The sequence below is a fragment of the Mastomys coucha genome, unplaced genomic scaffold, assembly GCF_008632895.1.
Source record: "Mastomys coucha isolate ucsf_1 unplaced genomic scaffold, UCSF_Mcou_1 pScaffold6, whole genome shotgun sequence".
NCBI lineage: Eukaryota > Metazoa > Chordata > Mammalia > Rodentia > Muridae > Mastomys > Mastomys coucha.
Window position 1 is genome coordinate 125,097,700 of NW_022196912.1, and position 20,662 is coordinate 125,118,361.

A 20,662-nucleotide genomic window follows, 5' to 3' on the forward strand; every position below is an offset into this window, starting at 1 on the left:
ACCCTTTCCTCCCCAACTTGCTTCTTGGTCATGATGTTGTACAGGAATAGAAACCCTGACTAAGACAGGACCCAAGTTCAATTCTTAGTACTCCTGTCCTACTGTTCACAGTAGCCTGGAATTTCAACTCCAAGAGGTTCTGATGCCTCTAGCCTCTCATGAATGTGCACACACACACATGCACACATGCATATATATACTCACATATATTCACACACATATTCACAATGAACTCAACACATACACACATATACTTACACATGCACACTTATACATGTACACACATATGTATATTTACAGCCATACAAACACACATGCATATAAATATGCAAATGCACACATGCTCATGTACACATGTACACACATATGCACACCTTACTCATACACGCACATACATATACACTTATACATGTGCATGTACACACTCACATATGCTCACATTTGACACACTCACACATGAACACATACATATACATATACAATGCACTCCACACATACATACACATATACTCACACATGCACACACATTCACACACATGCCCATACACAAATGTGCACAATCATAGACATACACAGGCACACACACATACTCATACATGCATACACCATACCTTCACACACATGCACGCATACACACACATGCAAGCACGCACGCGTGCACACACACACCCGAGAGGGGAACTGGGAACTGAGGGTAGCAGTGCACACCTGTAACCCCAGGCAGCACTCAAAGGCTGAGAGGCAAAAGGACCCTGAGTTTGAAGAGCGGTTGGCTGCTCACACAGTGATTTCTAAGTCAACCTAGGCTATGTCACATGATCACATTAGAAAAGGGAGTAACTGCCCCAAAGCTGTGGTGGTAAGATGCACTGGGGTGAGGCTGCTGCCTCATAGGAAGAAGGGCAGCATGATCCCCATGGAGCCCAGAGTCTGCCACACCTCCAAATTCAAAACAGATCCAAGTGAGCACGTGGAGATGCTGTCATAAAGTGCCCTGTGTCAGCCCCTGACCTGCTACTCTGAGGTCATAGCTTAGCTCCTGGTCAGGTTAACAACTAAAGAAATGAACTCATGAGATGCTTGGCTGACAGCTGCCGTGTGCCCTGCAAGCTGCACAAGACCTGTTCACAGGAATCAAGCTCCACATTTGCTTATAATAAAACCAGCAGTGAGCTTTTTAGGAGAAGAAATCATGGTTGAGACAGCATCTTACCAGTGTCCTGGATCCCAAACTGGAGCTTCTCAAAGTCTCAAGCTCTTCGGTCATCTTAGAAGCAAGGGCCTGAAGGTAGCCTCTGGCGTCTTTCTCATCACTGACCCTACACAGAAATCGGTGTTTACCTTATGAAGAGAAGTGTCTCCTCTCCTCAGGACAACAGCACTGTGGCCAGGCATCAGCTGCCTCGATGGAGTAGACACCGGTTCTGCCCCAGCTTAGGGTCTCCCCAGTCACTGTACACTGGCTATGGAATCTCTCCCCTGTGTGTCACCCACCATTAGGAGCATAAACAGTTCAACCCAAGTCCTAACGGGGCTCCCCACCCTCAGTCCAGTGTGAGGACCACTGCTTCCCAGAGGCTGGGATTCAGGCAAATGCAGCCAGACACATTCCAGCCTTCCGGGAAGCGTGCAGCCAGGACTGAGGCCCCTCCCAGCCTGCCAGCACGCACCACTGGATGATCTCTGCGATCTGCGCCTCCCAGTGGGCAACTGACTCCTTCTTGGATGCCAGATCCTGCAGCTCATCTTCCAGCTGTCTGTTTTGGGCTGTTAGTTTATCCACAAAGGAACAAAGCTGAAATTAAACAATGTCACCACATCACATGTGAGTCTGGCACCTCCTTATTACATCATGGTAACCCCAGCTCTGCAGCTCATCAGCACTGTGGGGCTCTCACTGTTCCTAACCCAAGCCTCAGTTCAGGAAAAATCTAACTGGAGAAGTGACAGAGACAGGGAGCAGCAGCTTTTCAACAAATCAAAGCACCCTACATGTATTTAAAATGTGTTAGTTCATCTAAATATCAAATATTTAACACAGGTACCAGGTGTCCAAAGACCTGAGAGGAACAATAGCAATATCCTCCCAACACAACATCCCCCCAGGAGCGACAACCCCCAGTGCCATCGTCCCCCGGGAGTGATGTCCCCCCAGCAGTGGTACAGACATCAAGCCACCTTTTCGTTTTCCGCTGTTAACTTCTTGTTCTCGTCAAACAGCATGGCCCTCTCCCGTTCATACTTGTCCTTCACGGTGCCTATGGCCTCCTCCATTTCATTATGCCTGTGGAGGTGAAGGAGAGAGTGCCTCACTCATACACCTGCAGCATGCAGCGAGCTTCCTTTCTCACCTGGAGATCAGACACTTACCGTTCTCGCTTTGATTTTTCTAACTTATCTTTCAGCATCAAGACCTCTTTCTGTAGGGCCAACTGGTGGCTTTCAGAGTCATGAACCTCCTTCTTCACGTTCTTTACTTCTAGCACATGGGAGGCCTCTCGGCGGACCAACTCCTCCTCGTAGAACAAGACTTTCTTCTCAAGCTCTGACCTGATTTTAGAGATCTCTTGCTGATGTTCCAACGTGGCACCTGGCCCCCGGCCTCCTTGCTTTACCTTCAGATAAAGGTTGAAATAAAATAACAGTCTCTGTGTCAAGGCCACGATATCTTCTTTCTCTACTACAAGCTGGCATCTAGAAATTTTTTTGGGGGGGGTGTTCAAGACAGGGTTTCTCTGTGTAGCCCTGACTGTCCTGGAACTCACTCTATAGACCAGGCTGGCCTTGAACTCAGAAATCCACCTGCCTCTGCCTCCCAAGTGCTGGGATTAAAGGCGTGCGCCACCACTGCCCGGCCAAGCTGGCATCTAGGACTGTACCAGGCAGAGCAGCCAACGTGGAAGGTGGGATCCTTCTAATAAGCATGGGCTGGTTTTGAGGGATGGCAGGGCACGGCACAAACTTTGTGCCACAGCGTTGTGTTGTCTACCCATTCACCTACCAACACTCTGAGTGCTGACTGCTTGTCACAATCTCCCAGTGACTGGGGTGACACTGAGGTCCCTGTTCTCAGAAGCAGGCAGTGGGAGGAGGTGACAGAAAACCACTAAGTGAGGAAAGAAGGAACATGGTGGGACAGAGGGTGTGTGGTGCCATCTTGGCAGTGGAGGGTCCCAATACAGCATGCCGGGGGCAGAAGTTTAAGCTGGGTCTATTAGGAAGGCTGACATGGCTGAGGAAGGCTATGGAGCTGACTCAGGCTGAGCAAATACTCTGCAGACCAGGTCCAGAGGGCACAAGGACGGAGAGGGTCCTTCTGCTATAATACTTCTGCTATACTCCCTGGGGGCTATATGTGACGAATGTGGTACAGACAGTAAAGAGCCGGCAGAGTCACAGGAAATGTCTAGGAAATGATGCTGCTGAGAGCTGGATCCCATGGTAGCAAAGATGACAGAGGAATAAATGCCTTGGGCTCAAAGGAGAGAGCTGCCATGACTACTATGAGGATCCAGTGTTCTGGCTCCAAAGAAGTAAGTGACCCATCCTAGACCACACTACACAAGGTGGTCGGGCTCCAATGAGGTGAGCCACCCATCCCAGACCACTGAGACCGGACGGTGGCTCTCACTCATGACTGCTCTCGGACCCCATTGGCTGGTCCTAGGTCTTGAGCAGCTTGCCTCTGCCACATCAACACAGGACACGGACTTGACATGGCTTTTCCAGAGCGGAGCATGCCCAAGTGTAGGAGGTCAGGACAGGAAGGAGGCGATACCTGCTAATTTGGCAATTCTGACCACAAATACCTAGAACTTCCACACAACAAAGAAATGAACGTGGCTTTTGTGATGGAGCTGTTAGGAAGGCAGTGGCCACAACCTCCATGTCCTCCCATCCTGTTACTTCCTGGCAGATGCTTGGGAGACACAGGTCCCACCATGTATGACAGCCAGCACCCCATCCGCATGCGCACACATGGGGAAGCGTACCTTGAGGGCCTCGAGCTCCCGCTCCATCTGCTTACAGAAGCTCTCGCTGTGTTCTCGGAGCTTCCGCTCTTTGGAGGCCTCAGCAGCTGCATCCTCAAGCCGAGCTTCCAGCTAAGGAAAAGCAGATCTACTCTTTATAAAACAGAACCTGTCCCGGGGCCACTGTGCAACAGATCTGGGAAGAGTCTCTGTACAGATTTCCCTTTATCAGATTTACTATGAGCTGAAGGCTGAGGAACACTTTAACTGGAATGGCTGGTTATGACCACTAGTAATGAAACAAGCCTGGATTCTAGTTAAATAGAAAATCTAAGGTTTAAATTCAAGGAAAGTTCCCAATTTATAGAAACAATTCTGACATGTGTAATTAAAAAAAATTATTACCCTTACAATTTAGTTTTTAAATGAAAAATTCAAACATCAGCTAAAGGAGAAAAAACCACACACACCCATGATCCAGCTTTGACAGGTGACAATTAGCTAAAGACCAACCTTGTTTTGTCTGTGCCCAAGTTCTCAGGCTGCTTTAAAACAAAGCTCAGGGTCCCTGTCACTTCATCCTCAATTCTTAGGGAATCTCACTAACTCCAATACAATTCCACTACAAGTACATCTGGGGTAGAAAATCAACTAGGAAACCATTAGGTGAACATTAGGGTGAAAGAATGGCCTACATGTGGAGTGTGATCAGCACTGCAGGCGGTCAAGGGTCAAGATCCATCACATGCATTTAACAGAACCTAAAGCCACGTGCTGCTTAGAGCCCACCGCCTGTTACCACGAGGGCTCGGAGACTGCCCAGGGCAGCGGCCTTCTAGGCAGGACCGGTGTCCACACCCGAGTCCCGATGTACCATCAGAAGGCCAAAGCCCCTTTCAAGTACACAGTCAGGTACTAGAAGGCATTGTCCCCAAGCCTGATAACTTGATTCTGATCCCGGGCATCCAGGCAGTGGAGGAGAAAGCTGGCTCCTGCACTTGCTCCGTGCCCACACATTCATTAGCACACGTGTGTGCTCACACTCAGTGACTAAAGGAAAGGAAAGAAAGCTACCTCCTTCCTAGACTTCTCAGACTTGCGGATATCCTGCCTCATGGAGTCAACCTTCTGCATGACCACCTCCATCTCCTCCTCTTTGTCCCGGAGCTGACGGGACACCTTCTGCTTCTGCGACCTGAGCTCCGCCATGCGCTCGTTGAGCTCTGAAAACTCCTGCAGGGCCCGTTTTCGCTGCTGATGGGCGTCTTTGAGTTCTTTGGTCTGGGATTTCAATCGCTCTGAAGCTTCAATCAATTGCTGAAGGAAAAGAATTCTGTTTTACATTTGCTGAACAAAGACTCTGAAACCCAGAAGCTGTGTCCTGTCATACTTAAGTTAAAAGTGATTCAAATTCTGGTCAGAAATTATGGTCATGGTGTGGAAAGTGGTCCTGTGAACAGGCTGCCCTACATGAATTAGCTACTCAGCATATGAGCCAGTCCTCCTCACAAACAGTCCTCCTCACACAGTGTCCTCCTCACAAACACAGTCCCCCTCACACACAGTCCCCCTCACACACAGTCCTCACACACAGAGTCCTACTCACACATACACAGTCCCCCTCTCACACACAGTCCCCCTCACACATACACAGAGTCCTACTCACACATACACAGTCCCCCTCACACACAGTCCTCACACACACAGAGTCCTACTCACACATACACAGTCCCCCTCTCACACACAGTCCCCCTCACACATACACAGTCCTCCTCACACACAGTCCCCCTCACACACACAGTCCCCCTCACACACAGTCCCCCTCACAGAGTCCTTACACACAGTCCTCCTCACACACAGTCCTCACACACACAGTCCCCCTCACACACAGTCCCCCTCACAGAGTCCTTACACACAGTCCTCCTCACACACTCAGTTACCCTCACACACAGACTGGCCACCTTGTGCAATTCTTCCTTCTCCTGCCGTGCCAGGCGGTACTGCTTTTCCAGGCCCTTGAGCCGATGTGTGGAGTCCTCATGCTCCTGGCGAAGTGTCACTGTATCCTCCAGCTGGCGTTCGAGCCTGTTTGAATCTGGACAGAAGAGAGTTGGATTGTGTTCCCATGCGTCCAGTGACTTTGTGTTAGTTCATTCACTAGTTAGAGTTATCTGATGATTCACAGGGAAGCAGTCTTCTTCACTAGTTTTCATGTATTTAACGCACGCACGCGTGCGTCTCCCCATGGGTATGCTAACAGTGAGGGTGTGGAAGTCACAGGCTGCCTCGTGGGCAGCAGGGACTGAACGCTGTCAGATTTGGTGGTGAGCACCCACTGCACCATCTCACTGGCCTCACGATGTCTTCCCTCAGAGGCCTTCCGCTCCCCTGCACATGGTGTCTTGCGTAGCACATTCCCTAGTGGCTCCCTGACGTCTATCCTAACTGCTTGTTACAGTCGGCTTCTACTTTATCCTGGAGACTCTCTGCTCACACACAGACACGTCTGCTCATTTGCCTCAGGCCCTCTGCCATCCAGCAAAGTGCTGGCCTCTCTCTGGGTGGAAGGCAGTACTTTATTTAGTGAATAATAGACTCAGTCCTAACCTTTCTTTTTTTAAAAAAAATCAGGATAGTGAGGTCTAGTCAGAAACGCAGAAGACAGACTCCAAATATAACCTGGAGACAGAGGCTGATTGAGGAGCCTACCCACTGTGGCTAAGGTATATGGCTCAGAAGTGATCTGCGTCCTTAGAAGTTTTCATGACCAAGAACTATAAATAAGATTGGAAGGTGCTGGAGAAATGGCTCAGCAGTTAAGAGCCCTTGTTCTTACAGAGGACTGGGTTCAGTTTCGGTTCCAAGCACCCGCATGATGAGTCCCCACTACCTGTGACTCCTGTTCTGGCCTCTACAAGTTCCAGGCATGCACACAGTACACATACATATACACAGACAAAACACTCATGCACATAAGGAGAAGCAGAGGTGGAGGCTGAGCCCCTGGAGTTCTGAGGCAGCGGCCAGGCAAGTTCAGTAAAAGGGAAGAGTTCATAGGAAAAACGATGTTACCAGAGCCAAGTAAGGTGGGAAAGCAATTTTAAACATAGACAACATGATGCAATTCTACATTAAGTTTGCAAAAGCTTTGGCTTTTCCCTACTTTTCTACCTTTGGAAAACGATGCTAAAAATAGCAGCCTAATGCTGAAGAACAAAAAGCACAAGGCTGCCAGCCAGGGAGCACCTACCTGCCATTTTACTCTTCATTCGTTCAAGCTCTTCATTCAGCCTCTTGATTTCCTTGTCGCGGTTTGAGTTGCCCAGGGCCCGTGTGGAACCGTGAAGGGACTGCACAGTCTGGGTGGACTCTGAGGGAGACACAGCATTGAGAGCGGCCAGCCACATGTGCACAGCAGGACCCTAGCCCGCATCAGGCCTGTCCGGCTTACTCACCTTGCAGCTTCCGGCTCAGCTCTAGCTTCTCCTGTTCCAGCCTTCGTATCCTCCGCTCGTAAGCTTCGATCTGCAAGCTGTTCTCCAAATCCCTCTGCACATCTTCATCTTTGGTTAGTGTGTTAGACTGTATCATGCTCTTCAGAGAGCCTCGGTCAGAAAAGCAGCTGCAAACGGAGCAACAGGCGCTCTTATCGACTGAGACCCCACAGTGGCTTCACTAGCATTTAGACTTTCTGAGATGAGAGGCTTTTAAAGAAGCAAACCAGAATCTGTGAAAAGGCTTTACTGAGTGAGGAGCCAAAGTAAGACAAGGCCTCCTTACTTCTGAGACTGGGTGGGGAGTGGGAGCCCGAACAGGACACAACAGGGAATGAATGGATGCAGACTTGGAAATCACTGCTCACATTCAAATGGAAAGCAAAGGAGGCATTTGCTAACAAGCTGGGCTTACAGGCAAGTGTGGCTCACTGGTTCTGCCTCTTAGCAGTGTGCCATCTGGAAGAGTTGCTGATGACTTACTTTATCTTTAGTCTTGTAGACCAAGCAGCATATTGACTGAAGTGCCCTGGACAACTGACAAAAGGAAGCAGTGTGCTCTAAAGGCGCCACCATGGGCTTTCATCAGAACAAATCTCACCATCCTGTGTGCCTATACACAGGAGTTAACCAGCCAGACCCTGTGGACCCAACCCTGTTCCTGAACCTTCCATAAACCTTTAAGAATGTTCTCTACATGTCACATCCCATCTTCCCTCCCCATACCCCACCAGCAGGGATGGAAACTAGGACCTCATGCATGCTAGCCAAGTGCTGCCACTGAACTACATTCCCAGAAGTTTTTCCATGTTATTGTGTATAGTGTACCAATTTTTGCCTGTAAGTATGCCTATGTACCATATCCATACAGTGCCCAAGGAGGCCAGAAGAGGGTCTCTAAACCTCTGGGACTACCGCTACACAGTTGTATGCTATCCTGTGAGTGCTAGAAATAAAACCCCAGTCCTCTGGAAGGGCAACCTCGCTCTTATCTGCCAAGCTCTCTCTCCAGCCTCAGTTTTTATACATTTAAAGGACTGTAGACGAAAAAACAAACATGTAACAGAGAAGATACACATTGCAGTGATTCACTGCTTAATGACAGGGATACAGTGTTGACAGGTGACCTTGTGCCAACAGTCTAGAGTGTTCTTACACAACCTGAGAGCAAGTCAAGTGCAGGACAGAGACAAGCAATCAGAAACGCAGAGCACATGGTGCCCTAGGCCACTGCTGGCATGGTGGGATGCCCTACAGTGAGCCTTCTCTGAAGGACAAGTGCACTGCACAAACCAACAGAGTGTGCTGTAGCTGTGTGAGCCGGTAGGAGTCAGTCAGCCGCCACACGGCAAGCATGTCCACCGAACATATGTATGTGCAGTGGTAACCAGACCCTGGCACCATTAGGCAAGGGGAATTCCAGGTCACCGCTGTGCATGTGGTCTCTTGTTGACCAAAACACTGTGATGGAGTAGGCGACTAGGTTTTTACAGAAAAAGCCAGCTGGTGCTGATACCTACATCATCAGTGGACAACACCAGGAGGGCTGTGCTCTCAGGCTGCGCCTACCCTTAGAGAAGAGTGATGAGAAGGACAGCCCAGGCGTACCTTTCTGTCGTAAATGTAAAACCAATGAACGGCAAGTGCAGTCCCGAGAAGCCCGTGTGAGAGCCAGGAGGCAAGATTTCCTGTGCAAGAACACATACAGCGCAAGTCACACAAGTCGTCCTTCAAACGAGCAGCGCAGTGCCACAAGAAACAAAACCAAGGACCCTGGCACCACTGTCCCTACTCTGAGCTCCAGCTGCATAAAGGAACAGCCATGTGGGCTGGCAAGATGGTTCACCAGGTAGAGGCTGATAGGCCAGGCCTCCCGTGCACCTGAAGCCTCTATGTACACGAAGTAGCCAAGGGAACAATGAAGCTAATAAGTACAATAAGTAATCTAACACTGACTGAAAAGATATAAAACATGAAAAAAGCCGGGCAGTGGTGGTGCACGCCTTTAATTCCAGCACTTGGGAGGCAGAGGCAGGCGGATTTCTGAGTTTGAGGCCAGCCTGGTCTACAGAGTGAATTCCAGGACAGCCAGAGCTACACAGAGAAACCCTGTCTCGGAAAACCAAAAAAAAAGGAAAAAAAAAATAAAAGGAAAAACTATTTCACATGTGTGGTACAATAAGAGCACTTTTTTTTTAGTCAAAAAAGATCAAGCTGAAGGTTTTAAAGTAACTGCTAAATTTAAAAAACAATGTAATGTTTAGACAGGGTCTACTATGCACATCTGGCAGGGCTAGAATTCACTCTGTAGACCAGGCTGGTCTTGAACTGACTGATGGACCTGCCTCTGCCTCCCAAGAGTGCAGGGAATTAAAGGCGTGCATGACCTGCAAAGACCACAGGGACCTGTTGGAGCCCTACAGCTGAAGCAGCAGAATTGAGCAGAAGTGAGCTGCCTCACATGAGTGCTGGGAACAGAGCTTGGGTCCCTCTGCAAGAGCCCAGGTAATCTTGACACTGAGCCGCCTCTCCAACTCCAGTTCTGCAACAAACACTGCTGACTCAGACCCACCGTGAAGCAACCCAGGAGGCCATGGGCCTGGCACTCACAATGTTTCTCAGCATGTCATCATCGACATCGAAGTTGGATGTGTCAGAAGGGCTGCTCACATCAGGAATGTAGGGGGCTTCGAGGTTCCGTATATTTTCCCAATTCAGACCTTCAAAGAATGCATGTTTCTTAAAGTCTTCTATCCCATTCTGCCCGAGCCGGCGCTCTCTGCTGCATATGAGTCTCTGAATAAGGTCTTTTGCTTCTTCAGAGACGTCGGTGACATGGGATGGGAACTGAAACCGCTCCTGGGCAGGAAGGGGCAGCCAGAGACAGTCAGAGCAGCACAAGAATAATCCTGACTTCAGAATTAACCAGGTATAAGCTGAAGCTAGGGATTCTGCGCGCGCGCGTGCGCGCACACACACACACACACACACACACACACACACACACACACACACCCACCCTCCGACAGGGTTTCTCTGTGTAGCCCTGGCTGGCCTCAAACTCAAAGATCCACCTGCCTCTGCCTCCTGAGGGCTGGGATTAAAGCCATGCATCACCACTGCCCACTGAAGTTAGAGAATTTTAATTCCCTTTGGGCCTGCAAGACAGCTTATGGTAAGATGCACTCACTTGCCTTGCAGCCTGGTGTTTGGAGTTTGATCTCCAGAACCAACATAAAGAGAGGACCACAAAGTCATCCTCTAGCTCCCAATATGCACTGTGTACATATATCCACATGCATGTATCATACACACATAAGTAAATTAGTTAAAACACACTATCATAGCTAAACAGCTGGGTACTGCCCACAGTGAGATTGACAGATTAAATTTCTGGTTCTCAAAACAACAAGGAACACAGACAAGTGTGCTGTGGGGATTCAGGCACTATGGCCTACACAGCACTCGGCCCACACAAGACACATACGGCAAGGCTGGGACACAGGAGACACCTTTGAAGCATGGCTCCCTTCCTGTCCCATGTATGCAGTGTCCCTATCTTATCTCCGGCCCCCTCCCCCCATCCCTTCCATCCCATCTGGCCTCCGACTATTCTATTGAAGGCAATAGAATGGCATATAGCATCTCACCTCGTGGTTCATGATCTTCCCATAAGTCTCCACCAGAGACTCTGCGTAAAATGGCGTTTCTCCATACAGCATCTCATACATGCAGACGCCCAGGGACCACCAGTCACACTCGGGCCCATATTTGCCCATGCCATCTTCCATGGCCTGCAGGATCTCTGGTGAGATGTAATCAGGTGTGCCCACAGCCACGGAAGACTGAACCTTGGAGAGAGGAGGGGCGATGAGGGAACCAAGAACATCATGAACTAACATTTCTAACCACATTCCTTAGAAAGCAGCAGCAACAGAAAACATAACAGCCTCGGAATAATAGTGGTGGGTGATCAGGAATCAAGGCCAGGCCAGGTGATCCACCATACACACAAGCACTCTAGCAGTCTCAGCTCTGGGACATTCCTAACAGGCCTGAGTCTCCAGAAGCAACAAGTCCACAGCTGCTGCCCATGCTTGCAGGCTGGTCTAGGGCTCCTGCCCAGGCCAGGCCTTGACTGTCTGGTTCAACACAAGGCTTTAGGAAAAGCATGTGTTGGCTTCTAACAAGCTTGCGGGCTGCTTTCTAATGCAACCTACCCTGGGTTATCTAGAGGGAAAACAAGCAATTTGGCCCAGCACCAACAGGGCTCCCTAGACAGTCTTTGTTTAGGGGTCTGAAACGGGGCAGTAGTCATAGGCCCATCTAAGAAGAGACCAGACTCCATAGGGTTCCCTCTGGAAAGAGCATCTCAAGAAGAAAGTGGAAAGAGTGCTACTCTGAGTGGACAGCAGTCACTGTGCCTAGCGCTTTCCAGCATAGCAGGTCACATACAGCCTGCAGTGGCTACAAGGGCAATGAAGGTGAGTAAATGCCCACTATGGTGACACTCAAGTGTGCCCAGTGACACTGCTCTCACCAGAATAATGATTTGGATTTGACCACAGCATCAATCTACCAACAAGTCAATGTGGGATAGAAATTTAAAAACAAAAGCACCGTGCAGTGGAGCAGAGCACACACAGCTCCACGGCCTGTGCAGCATGGTCAGCTGGTGCTCCACGGCCTCCACGGCCTCCACGGCCTGTGCAGCATGGTCAGCTGGTGCTCCACGGCCTCCACGGACTCCACGGCCTGTGCAGCATGGTCAGCTGGTGCTCCACGGCCTCCACGGCCTCCACGGCCTGTGCAGCATGGTCAGCTGGCGTTTGCACACTGCTGCTTGGAAACACTCTGGTAGGAAATGTCTAGGCTGTCACTTTTGGAGTATCTGGCATCACACTTAAGTGTAGGATTTAAAGAACAAAGTCTCCTGTAAGGGACTGCAAGGCTGCTGTGGTCACAGGAGAGAAAGTGATGACCCAGGGAGCAGTTAAAAGGGTGGAGAGCTGGCCAGTGAGATTCACAGGCCATTGGCTCCAGTCTGAGCGTGGCACCAGCTGAGTCAGGCTCCCTGGGACGGAAGCTGTACTCACAGCACTCTGTAACAAGGAGCCCAGCTTGAGAAAGATCGCCTGGCAGAAAACTACCTGAAGAGAAGAACTCTGAAGAATGGTGCCCAAGGCTGTTCTCTGGCCTCCACAGACACATGCACGCACACCTGTATACTCCTACATACATATCTGCACACAGCACACACACACACACACACACACACACACACACACACACATATGGTTTTCAAACTTTAAAAATTCCCCATATAGAAATTTCAATTGTCTCCTAAATAGATTTATTTCCTTAATTAATAATTCCATTTTTTAAAATTTTTATCTCAATCTGACCACTGCACACCTTTTAACTACAAACCAAACTCAAAGCAAATGGCGGCCTTCAGCAGGAAATACACTCAAAAGCAAATGGCGGCCTTCAGCAGGAATACCTACAGTGCCATCATCGTTCATCTTCAAGCATGATCCAAAGTCAGCGAGGCGGATATGACCATTGACATCCAGAAGAACATTGTCAGGCTTAATGTCTCTGTGGGTGAGATAAGCAGAATGAGGTACCTGTGCAGTAGGCACACAGAGAACTGTGATTACGCCGAGAGCAGCCGTGCCCAAGCGTGTCACCATTGGCACCCCTTCCTCCTATCCGCACGTCAGCTCCTGTCCCCTACCCCCTGGCTACGGTCCCCTGAGTATCTCCTACCTTCTTGAGGAGACTCATCAGCCACAGGATCAGAAAATAACATCTAAGAGCCAGGCAGACGACTCAGCAGTAAAGGGGTTGATGTTCAGTCTTTGAACCCCAGCAACCACATAACAGCCAAGGGTTCCACAAATGCCTGTAAGCCCAGCTCTGTGCTCTCGCTCCCCTCTCACACCCTCTCCTTCTGTCTCGTACCCCCGCCTACTCTCTCTCAGCATCGCCCACAATGGTACCACACATAGTAGTCTGTGGAAAGTGCTATGGAGAAATATAAAAGGAGATCAAGGGCCTCGTAGCACAGAGGGAGGCAGTGGAAGATGTGACAGAGCCAAGGGAGATGAGAGGCAGTGCTGCAGCCAGGCAGTGCACTCTACACAGAGGCTGAGCAGCCCTACACAGCTGGCTACACAGCAAATGGCACAGTGTCACAGTCAAAGCTGCCCAGCACCCACAAGGTCAACTGCCTTTCTACATGCCCGAATGCTGGGGTGAGGCCTAAGAATAAGAATACTCTGGAGCAAGAGACCATGACCACCAAAGCCATGTGCGGGTCTGTTTCCAGCAGCATGCATAGTCCACCAAAGCCATGCACGCATATGTTTCCAGAAGCGCACGTATAACAGCCAAACCATGTTTGGTGTCCTCTGCAGGAGCACGTGTGCAGATTGCACTGCAGCCACATGGGAGAGCCCTGCCGGGGACACAGGGACTCCACCACAAACACAGCAAAAGAGCAGTTCTTAGGAAGAAATGGAAACACAGAGCAGGAGAAAACTAGCACAACACTTAATGGGAAATGAACACGCTCACACGGATAGACCTGACAAAAGAAACAGGTCAGGAGCAGCATGCTCAGAGAGCTAAGGCTAGAGGATTGCGAGCTCAAGGTCAGCCTAGGTTACACTGTGAGACTAGAAAGAAAGGGGAAAGGGGAAAGAAAGGTAGTGGAGACAGGACATAACGAAGGGGCAACTGGGACACCAAAATACCACAGCAGAAAAACTAAAGTAAGAAACAGACTTAATCAGAGGAAGAGGTACAAGAAGAAAGGAAACTGTAACCCGAACGAGTACTAACTCACAAGATGCTTGAGGGAAGGTGAGTCTAAATCCTAGCCTAGGGGAGGCCCTGAAGAAGTAAGGTGGAGATGATGGAGAGGCTGGCGTAGGAGGGAAGAGCAGGCAAAGGAACAGAAGAGGGATGTGAACCAGCAACGGGGCCCAACAGACACAAGGAAAGCAGTTAGTACAACATAACCCGAGAACACTCTGGGTAAAGAAAACCTGCATGTGGTGAACCACCAGAGACTCGAAAACAAAAGCAGTGTCCTGTCTCTTCAGATCCAGAGAAGATGACATGAAAACTCATGCACAAACATTAGCAGACCAGAACAGCAAGAAAAGTCTGAAGAAAAAGCGGTGTGAGAAAATGTGACCCTCAAGTGGCATCCACGAAGCCTGTCCTGTGGCACCAGTGTCAGGAGAGGAGGGCAGCACAGTTGGACAGACACCCAGAAGCTCCATGAAGGACAGATCACCCACGTGTGCATGCCTGTTGATCCCAGCACAGATGGACAGATGGTGAGGGAGGATCATGACTTCAAGGCCTTCCTGGGCTAAAGAGACAGAGGGAAGGGCTGGAAGGCTGGCTCAGCTAACATATAGTCAGGTGGATCATAACTGCCTGTAACCCCAAGGGATCTGAAACCTCTGGCCACAGCAGAGTACCTGAATTGACATGTACAAATCCACATACATGCACGTAGTTAAAAACAATAAAGAGAAATGCGGATGAGGAAGGATTCCAGATTTAAAAAGTGAAGATGAGGCTTGAGCGTGTCTATCTGCCTCTCACTGAGGACTGTGGTGGCCTGAAGGATGCAGTCCTCACAGTCTTAGGCACTGGGATGTGTGGGCTGTAGCTGGTGCTGTGGGGAGGCAAGGGAGGCCCAGTTCTTCTGGAAGAAGTCTGCCACTACAGGTGGCTGTCAGAGGCTAAAGACAAAATTAAGAGATGAAGAAAACTCGAGGATGACAGATAAAAGACAAATATATCTTTATAAGAAAATAAGGCAGAAGCCCTAGTGAAAACATGTAACTCAGAAGCAGATGCACAAATATATAAAAAGGTTCAGCTTCACACACACAAAAAAAAAATGAAAAAGAAAAATATAACTGTATGCCGTCTCCTCATGCATGAGGTGGCAAAGTTTTGGCACACCCAGTTGGGATGGATACAGAGGAAACAGCATCTCATACACTACGGATTGGAAAGCAAACAGGGATCAACAACATGTAAAAAGCAAATGGGGATCAACAACATGTAAAAAGACAGCTCATAGCAGAGGTGCCTTCTGCTCTAGAAGTTCTGGAATGACTCTGCAGATGCACCAACATTCAAATGGAGATAAAGCTACCCAGGGTCATATTGTGTGTAGCTGAGACCCACCAGATGCACCTAATGCCCACATCTAGGGCATCTGCATATAGTAGAGCAGTAGACAGATGTAATGGGGGCTGGAGGCGTGGCATAGCAGTTGACAGCACTTGCCAATCTCCCAGAGGGCTCACGGACGGAGCTCAAGGAATACACATTGGAAATAAGCAGACAATCGGAGAGAAGTGGCGAACTTTCTGTGGCAGAAAGAGAACTCCAACATTAAAAGGGAGAAAGGTAACACACACTATAGACCGGCCAGGAGTGGCAGTGCATGCCTGTAAGAGCAGCATTAGCGAGGCTGTAGCGAAAGAATACCATTCCTGGCCACCGTGTTGGTAAGACCTCACCTCAAACCCCAACAATGTATGTATAGTATGGCTCAGGATATCCAATTAAAAACAGGCAAAGCTAATTGATATTCCCAAGGCTCTAATGTACTTACCCCATATAGGTACTCAGGTCACCAGAGGACCCAAATTTGATACCTGAGACCCTCATGCAATTTGCTCTCTAAGTTCCATATGAGCATGTGCCTATAGTCATACTAATGCACACATATACATATGCCCACCCCTTTAAGTAATAGGTGTTCAGAGAGGTGGTTTGGTGATTAAGAACACTGCTGCTCTCCTACAGTTTGGTTCCTAGTACCTAGTACCTAGTACCCAGTACCCAGTACCTATGTTGGGCAGCTCACAAGCACCTGGCCTTTGCAGGCTTCCATGAATATGGTATACATAGCACCTGGTCTCTGCAGCATCTATGCATACATGGTATACATACATGGCACATACATATAGATACATACACATAAAAACATTTTTAAAAACTGAACTGCAACAGGCAGACCTGGGAACACGCACACCTATGATCCCAGGAAGCACAGGCCTGCCTGGGCACTGATGGGAACTGTTGCATGATGAAGGGCTCTGTGCAGTGGTAGGGTGGGAGAATGGGGAGCTCTATACTCAATCTCCAGTAGTGAAAAAGTACCAGTATCTAAGAACTGCAGGGACCCACATAAAGAACAAAAGGGGTGCACTATAAAGCTCTCTGAACTAAAGGGCAGCTCCTTTGGACTCTGGTGAGCCAGCACCGCCTCTCCCCTGGTAAGGACACAGCACTCTCAGGGAATGGCAAAGTCCTTCCTTTCACAATGGGTGCTGTGCTCCTGTGGGGAGTCTCACAGAGGCCTTCACAACGATACAATCCTAGAAGAACATCACGGTGTACACTCAGCACACGCAAGGCCAGGGATCCATCCCAGAATAATAGAAAAAGCAAAGAACAAATCAACACCAGAGACCTTTCTCTCCAAAGCTTTGTGGAGAAGGAAGACACAGGAGCTGCAAGGTCCAAATCCCAGGAAGTGACATGCCGCTGGCCCCTCACCAAGGATGAAGCCATGCCACCGGCATGGATGGAACAGAAACCGAGACCTCACAAACACAAACCTCCTCTCAAGAAACCTCTACAGCAAGGCTGGGCCTCACAAAGGGAGGATGGACACACAGACACACACAGGATCTGATCTCAGACCTCCACAGCAAGGCTGGGCCTCAAAAAGGGAGGATGAACACACAGACATACAGGATCTGATCTCAGAGACAGCAAGGCAGCTGTCCACTCAGAACTCTTTCTCGGGGCAAGCCCAGGACAGCAAGACTGAAGAAGTAAAGGAGACATTCTGGCTGAGCGTACAGAGCTTTATCACATGAATATGAACTGAGGGCGTTACTGATAGATTCTCAAAAAAATATACACAAAAACCAAGAAAACGTTTACTTCAGAGAAACAAAAATTTAATCTAAGAACTACAGTCTTGGACCAACAAAATGGCTTAGTGGGCAACCTCACTTGCTGCCAAGCCTGATGACCTGAGTTCAATCCCTCAATGGTAAATGAAAAGACCATCTCCTGACAGTTGTCTTCTGATTACCACATATGCGGCACAACACGTGCACCCCTCCCTAATACAAACAAACAAACAAAATTAAGCAACAAAACAAAATTTTAGGATGTATTGTACTTTGGAATAAGGAGATGGCTCAGCCTTAGGGCATAAGTTCAAGTCCCCAGCACTGGGGAAGGACAGGAAGACCCTGAGAGCTCATCCGCTTCCAGCTCAGTGAGAGACTTTGTCTCAAGTCTAGCAATCCAGCCTCCCCTTCTGGATTTTCCAGGCACCCACACAAGTGTAGACACTGACACACAAACAAACAAAGATAAATTCTCTGTTTACACTTCGCAAGGCTCATCTGTAGCAGTCAAACAGCACTGTATTCTGACTCCAGTAGAAGCTGTTTTACCAACGGGGCAATGAGAGAAGGAAAGGTAACCCCAAGTGTACCTGAGGTGACTCTGCTGGCCTTTCCACTGCTGTGACAGAGAACAGAGAGCTTCAGCCCCTCCTCCCCTGTGAGGGCTCCATGGGCCAGTTAGGACAGCTAAGAGCATGGGGGTGCAGTGGGTGGAGTCACGAGGCCAGTGAGGACAGGCATTATGGCTTAGCTGTTAGGAATTCAACCACCACAACTGGAGCCATGGAAGCCCAACATTCTGGGTGTCGCGTGGCTCAAGTTGTGATGGGAAAACGAGCCTGTGCCTGCACTTAGTCACTCGGTGAAGACGTCATCGGCAGGACTCCTCAGGTGACTGAACTGAGGCCTGAGGCCAGGGACTCCAGAAGGAGCCTTTTTCTGTTTACTGTAATACACACTTCATGAAGAGGTGGTTACCTGTGCACGTAGTGGAGCTGGTGGATCGAGTCAATGGCCAACACCATCTCGCCAATGTAGAACCTTGCCATGTCTTCCGGAAGCTTGTCTTCAAATTTACTCAGCAGGGTCAGCAAATCACCACCCACATAGTAATCCATAACCAAGTACTACAAATCAGAGAGGAGAGAAACAGCTCTTAGCACCGAACCTCCTCGTTAGCTACCGTGGAAGCTGTCTGACTCAAGCCTGTCAGGGTCAGACATGCAGGCCAGGCTGGCTTCCTACCCCAGGCACTGCAGTGATGACCTCTCTGCAGTGCCAATGCACACAAGCAGAGAAGAGACCTCACTAACAATCCAGCTAGTCAATGAAGAAAGGCCGATGGCATCGCTAATACAGAAACCCTGTAAGGAGCCAGGGATCTGAAACAGGCTGTCCATCTCTGTAGGGTTTAGTCCTCAGGTCCCTGAGTTACAGGACACTGATCAGAGCAGGACAGTCCTATCCAACACCACAGACAACAGCAGCTCCTGCCGAAAGGACAAAGCCACCAAAGTGCGGGAAGGGAAGACAGATGGGTTCAGCTACAAGCAGGTCAGATGGCTCCTGCTTCATAGGGAGAACTGTCTTCCTTCAACAAGCTGAATGCACCCCTCACTAGTACAGCCATAGGGCCAGCGTGTCAGGTATAGTATGCCAGCACAGACATGCTGCCTCTGCCATGCAGTGCTCAGAGGCTCATGCCAGACAATCTCAGAGCTGCAGAGGCCCTAATGATCTCATTACATCAGAGGGTGTGGGATGGGAGGACCATTGCAGGCCACAGGAGGGTGACAGTCCACAGCAACTCTACTGGGGACTATACAGCCTCTGGGACACAGAAACACGCTGTCCCGTCACCATGACAAGCTAAGTTTTAAGTCACCACTGTAATAAGGAAGTACCACTGCCTAGTCAGCTGAGACAGGAACCCACTCTCTAAGAGAGCACTGAGATCTAATACAGTACAGCTCTTCCCTGGATGACAACTGTGCACTGCCCTCAGCTACCTGAGCTAGGCCTGCCACCTGCCTGTCCTCCTCTCATGCCAAACTTAGGGCCCACAATCTAACAGGACAAAGGATGCCTGCCCTATGAAACTCAGGTGATCACCATGCCACTTTCTGAGAGTGGTCTGTTGGGGGTGAGAAAACTGGAACATCCTGGTCTTAAAGAGTGTAACCAACAGCTCTTTGTCCTGCTTCCAAAATCCTTCTCAGGTGTCCCCTCCTCTACAAAGCCTTCCTTCTTCCGGTGTCCCTATCTTGTGCAACAGCATTTTTAAGGACAGTGTTCTGCATCACCAAGTCTGCCTCCTATACCTTGCTCAACTTTTGCTGCACCAAAGCCTCTTGGTAGATATATGCCAAATTACGTTTCTATCATGTAGCACCTCCAACCCAGCGAGCCTCAACACTTAGCCTGTTTTACTCCTGGGAGGCTGGGGCAGAGGCCTGAGTTGTGAAAAAGGAAAATGCTTTTCCATTGCTCAGCAGGGTTCTTCGTACTGAAGGAAGACCACAGGAAGCACAGAGAGCAACAGAAGGGTCTAAAAAAACAAGCCTGTCAGACATAGCCCCATGACCAGAAGCTACTGAGCACAGACCATGGGGCACTGGAGACAGTGGGGTACACAAGGAAGCCAAGAGGGAAGAGAGGAGTCTGGCAGCTGGAACAACAGTGACAACAAGCCTAGGTGCAGAGGGGGGTGGAGCCAGAGGTTGTAGGAAGAGCTCAGCAGTGCAGGGACAGGGATCAGTGAGACTGTCGTACGTGGAGGGACGGCGGCCTGAAGACAGCAGCCCTCAAGATAACAGAGGGTGAGGGTTGGCACCACAGCCAAGCTCCAGGGTCTCCAAGTCTACCTAGGAATCTAAGGAGAGAGCTGCAGGTCTTGGTAAGAGGGCTTCTGTGACTGACAGCTCCCTGGAAAAGAAGCCACGGAAAGGAAATTAACAGCTAATGGGGCAGAGCCAAAGAAACGTAGTGTGGAATAACCTCTGCGTCACGCAGGGTTGAGAGTTAAGTCTGTACAGTCTTTTAGTTGGTGGTCAACATCCTTACCTCAGGAAGACTTCAGAAACTCAGGATCAGAACACACAATAGCACCTAGGCCACAGAAAAACCCACGCTCCCAAGGAGACATCTGTGTCCTGCCTCTGCTTCTCCCTTACAGTACGGCTCCTATTCCGACAATCCCTCCACGCTCTGGCTGAGGCTGCTTCTC

General features: G+C 49.5%; 1 protein-coding gene across 2 annotated transcripts in view; it reads right to left on the reverse strand.

Moving 5' to 3' along the window:
* Nucleotides 1-20,662, reverse strand: part of Cdc42bpb (CDC42 binding protein kinase beta) — an 86,139-nt gene that overhangs the window by 24,343 nt on the left and 41,134 nt on the right. For both annotated transcript variants that reach the window (XM_031357631.1, XM_031357632.1), the window contains exons 5-18: nucleotides 18,415-18,563; nucleotides 12,973-13,066; nucleotides 11,116-11,316; nucleotides 10,076-10,324; nucleotides 9,074-9,153; nucleotides 7,427-7,593; nucleotides 7,222-7,341; nucleotides 5,933-6,066; nucleotides 5,046-5,288; nucleotides 3,993-4,103; nucleotides 2,371-2,615; nucleotides 2,179-2,284; nucleotides 1,671-1,795; nucleotides 1,214-1,319 (exon numbers count right to left, since the gene is read on the reverse strand). In XM_031357631.1, coding sequence (XP_031213491.1) covers nucleotides 1,214-1,319; nucleotides 1,671-1,795; nucleotides 2,179-2,284; nucleotides 2,371-2,615; nucleotides 3,993-4,103; nucleotides 5,046-5,288; nucleotides 5,933-6,066; nucleotides 7,222-7,341; nucleotides 7,427-7,593; nucleotides 9,074-9,153; nucleotides 10,076-10,324; nucleotides 11,116-11,316; nucleotides 12,973-13,066; nucleotides 18,415-18,563 — 2,130 coding nt within the window. The remainder of the gene's footprint in view (nucleotides 1-1,213; nucleotides 1,320-1,670; nucleotides 1,796-2,178; nucleotides 2,285-2,370; nucleotides 2,616-3,992; nucleotides 4,104-5,045; nucleotides 5,289-5,932; nucleotides 6,067-7,221; nucleotides 7,342-7,426; nucleotides 7,594-9,073; nucleotides 9,154-10,075; nucleotides 10,325-11,115; nucleotides 11,317-12,972; nucleotides 13,067-18,414; nucleotides 18,564-20,662) is intronic.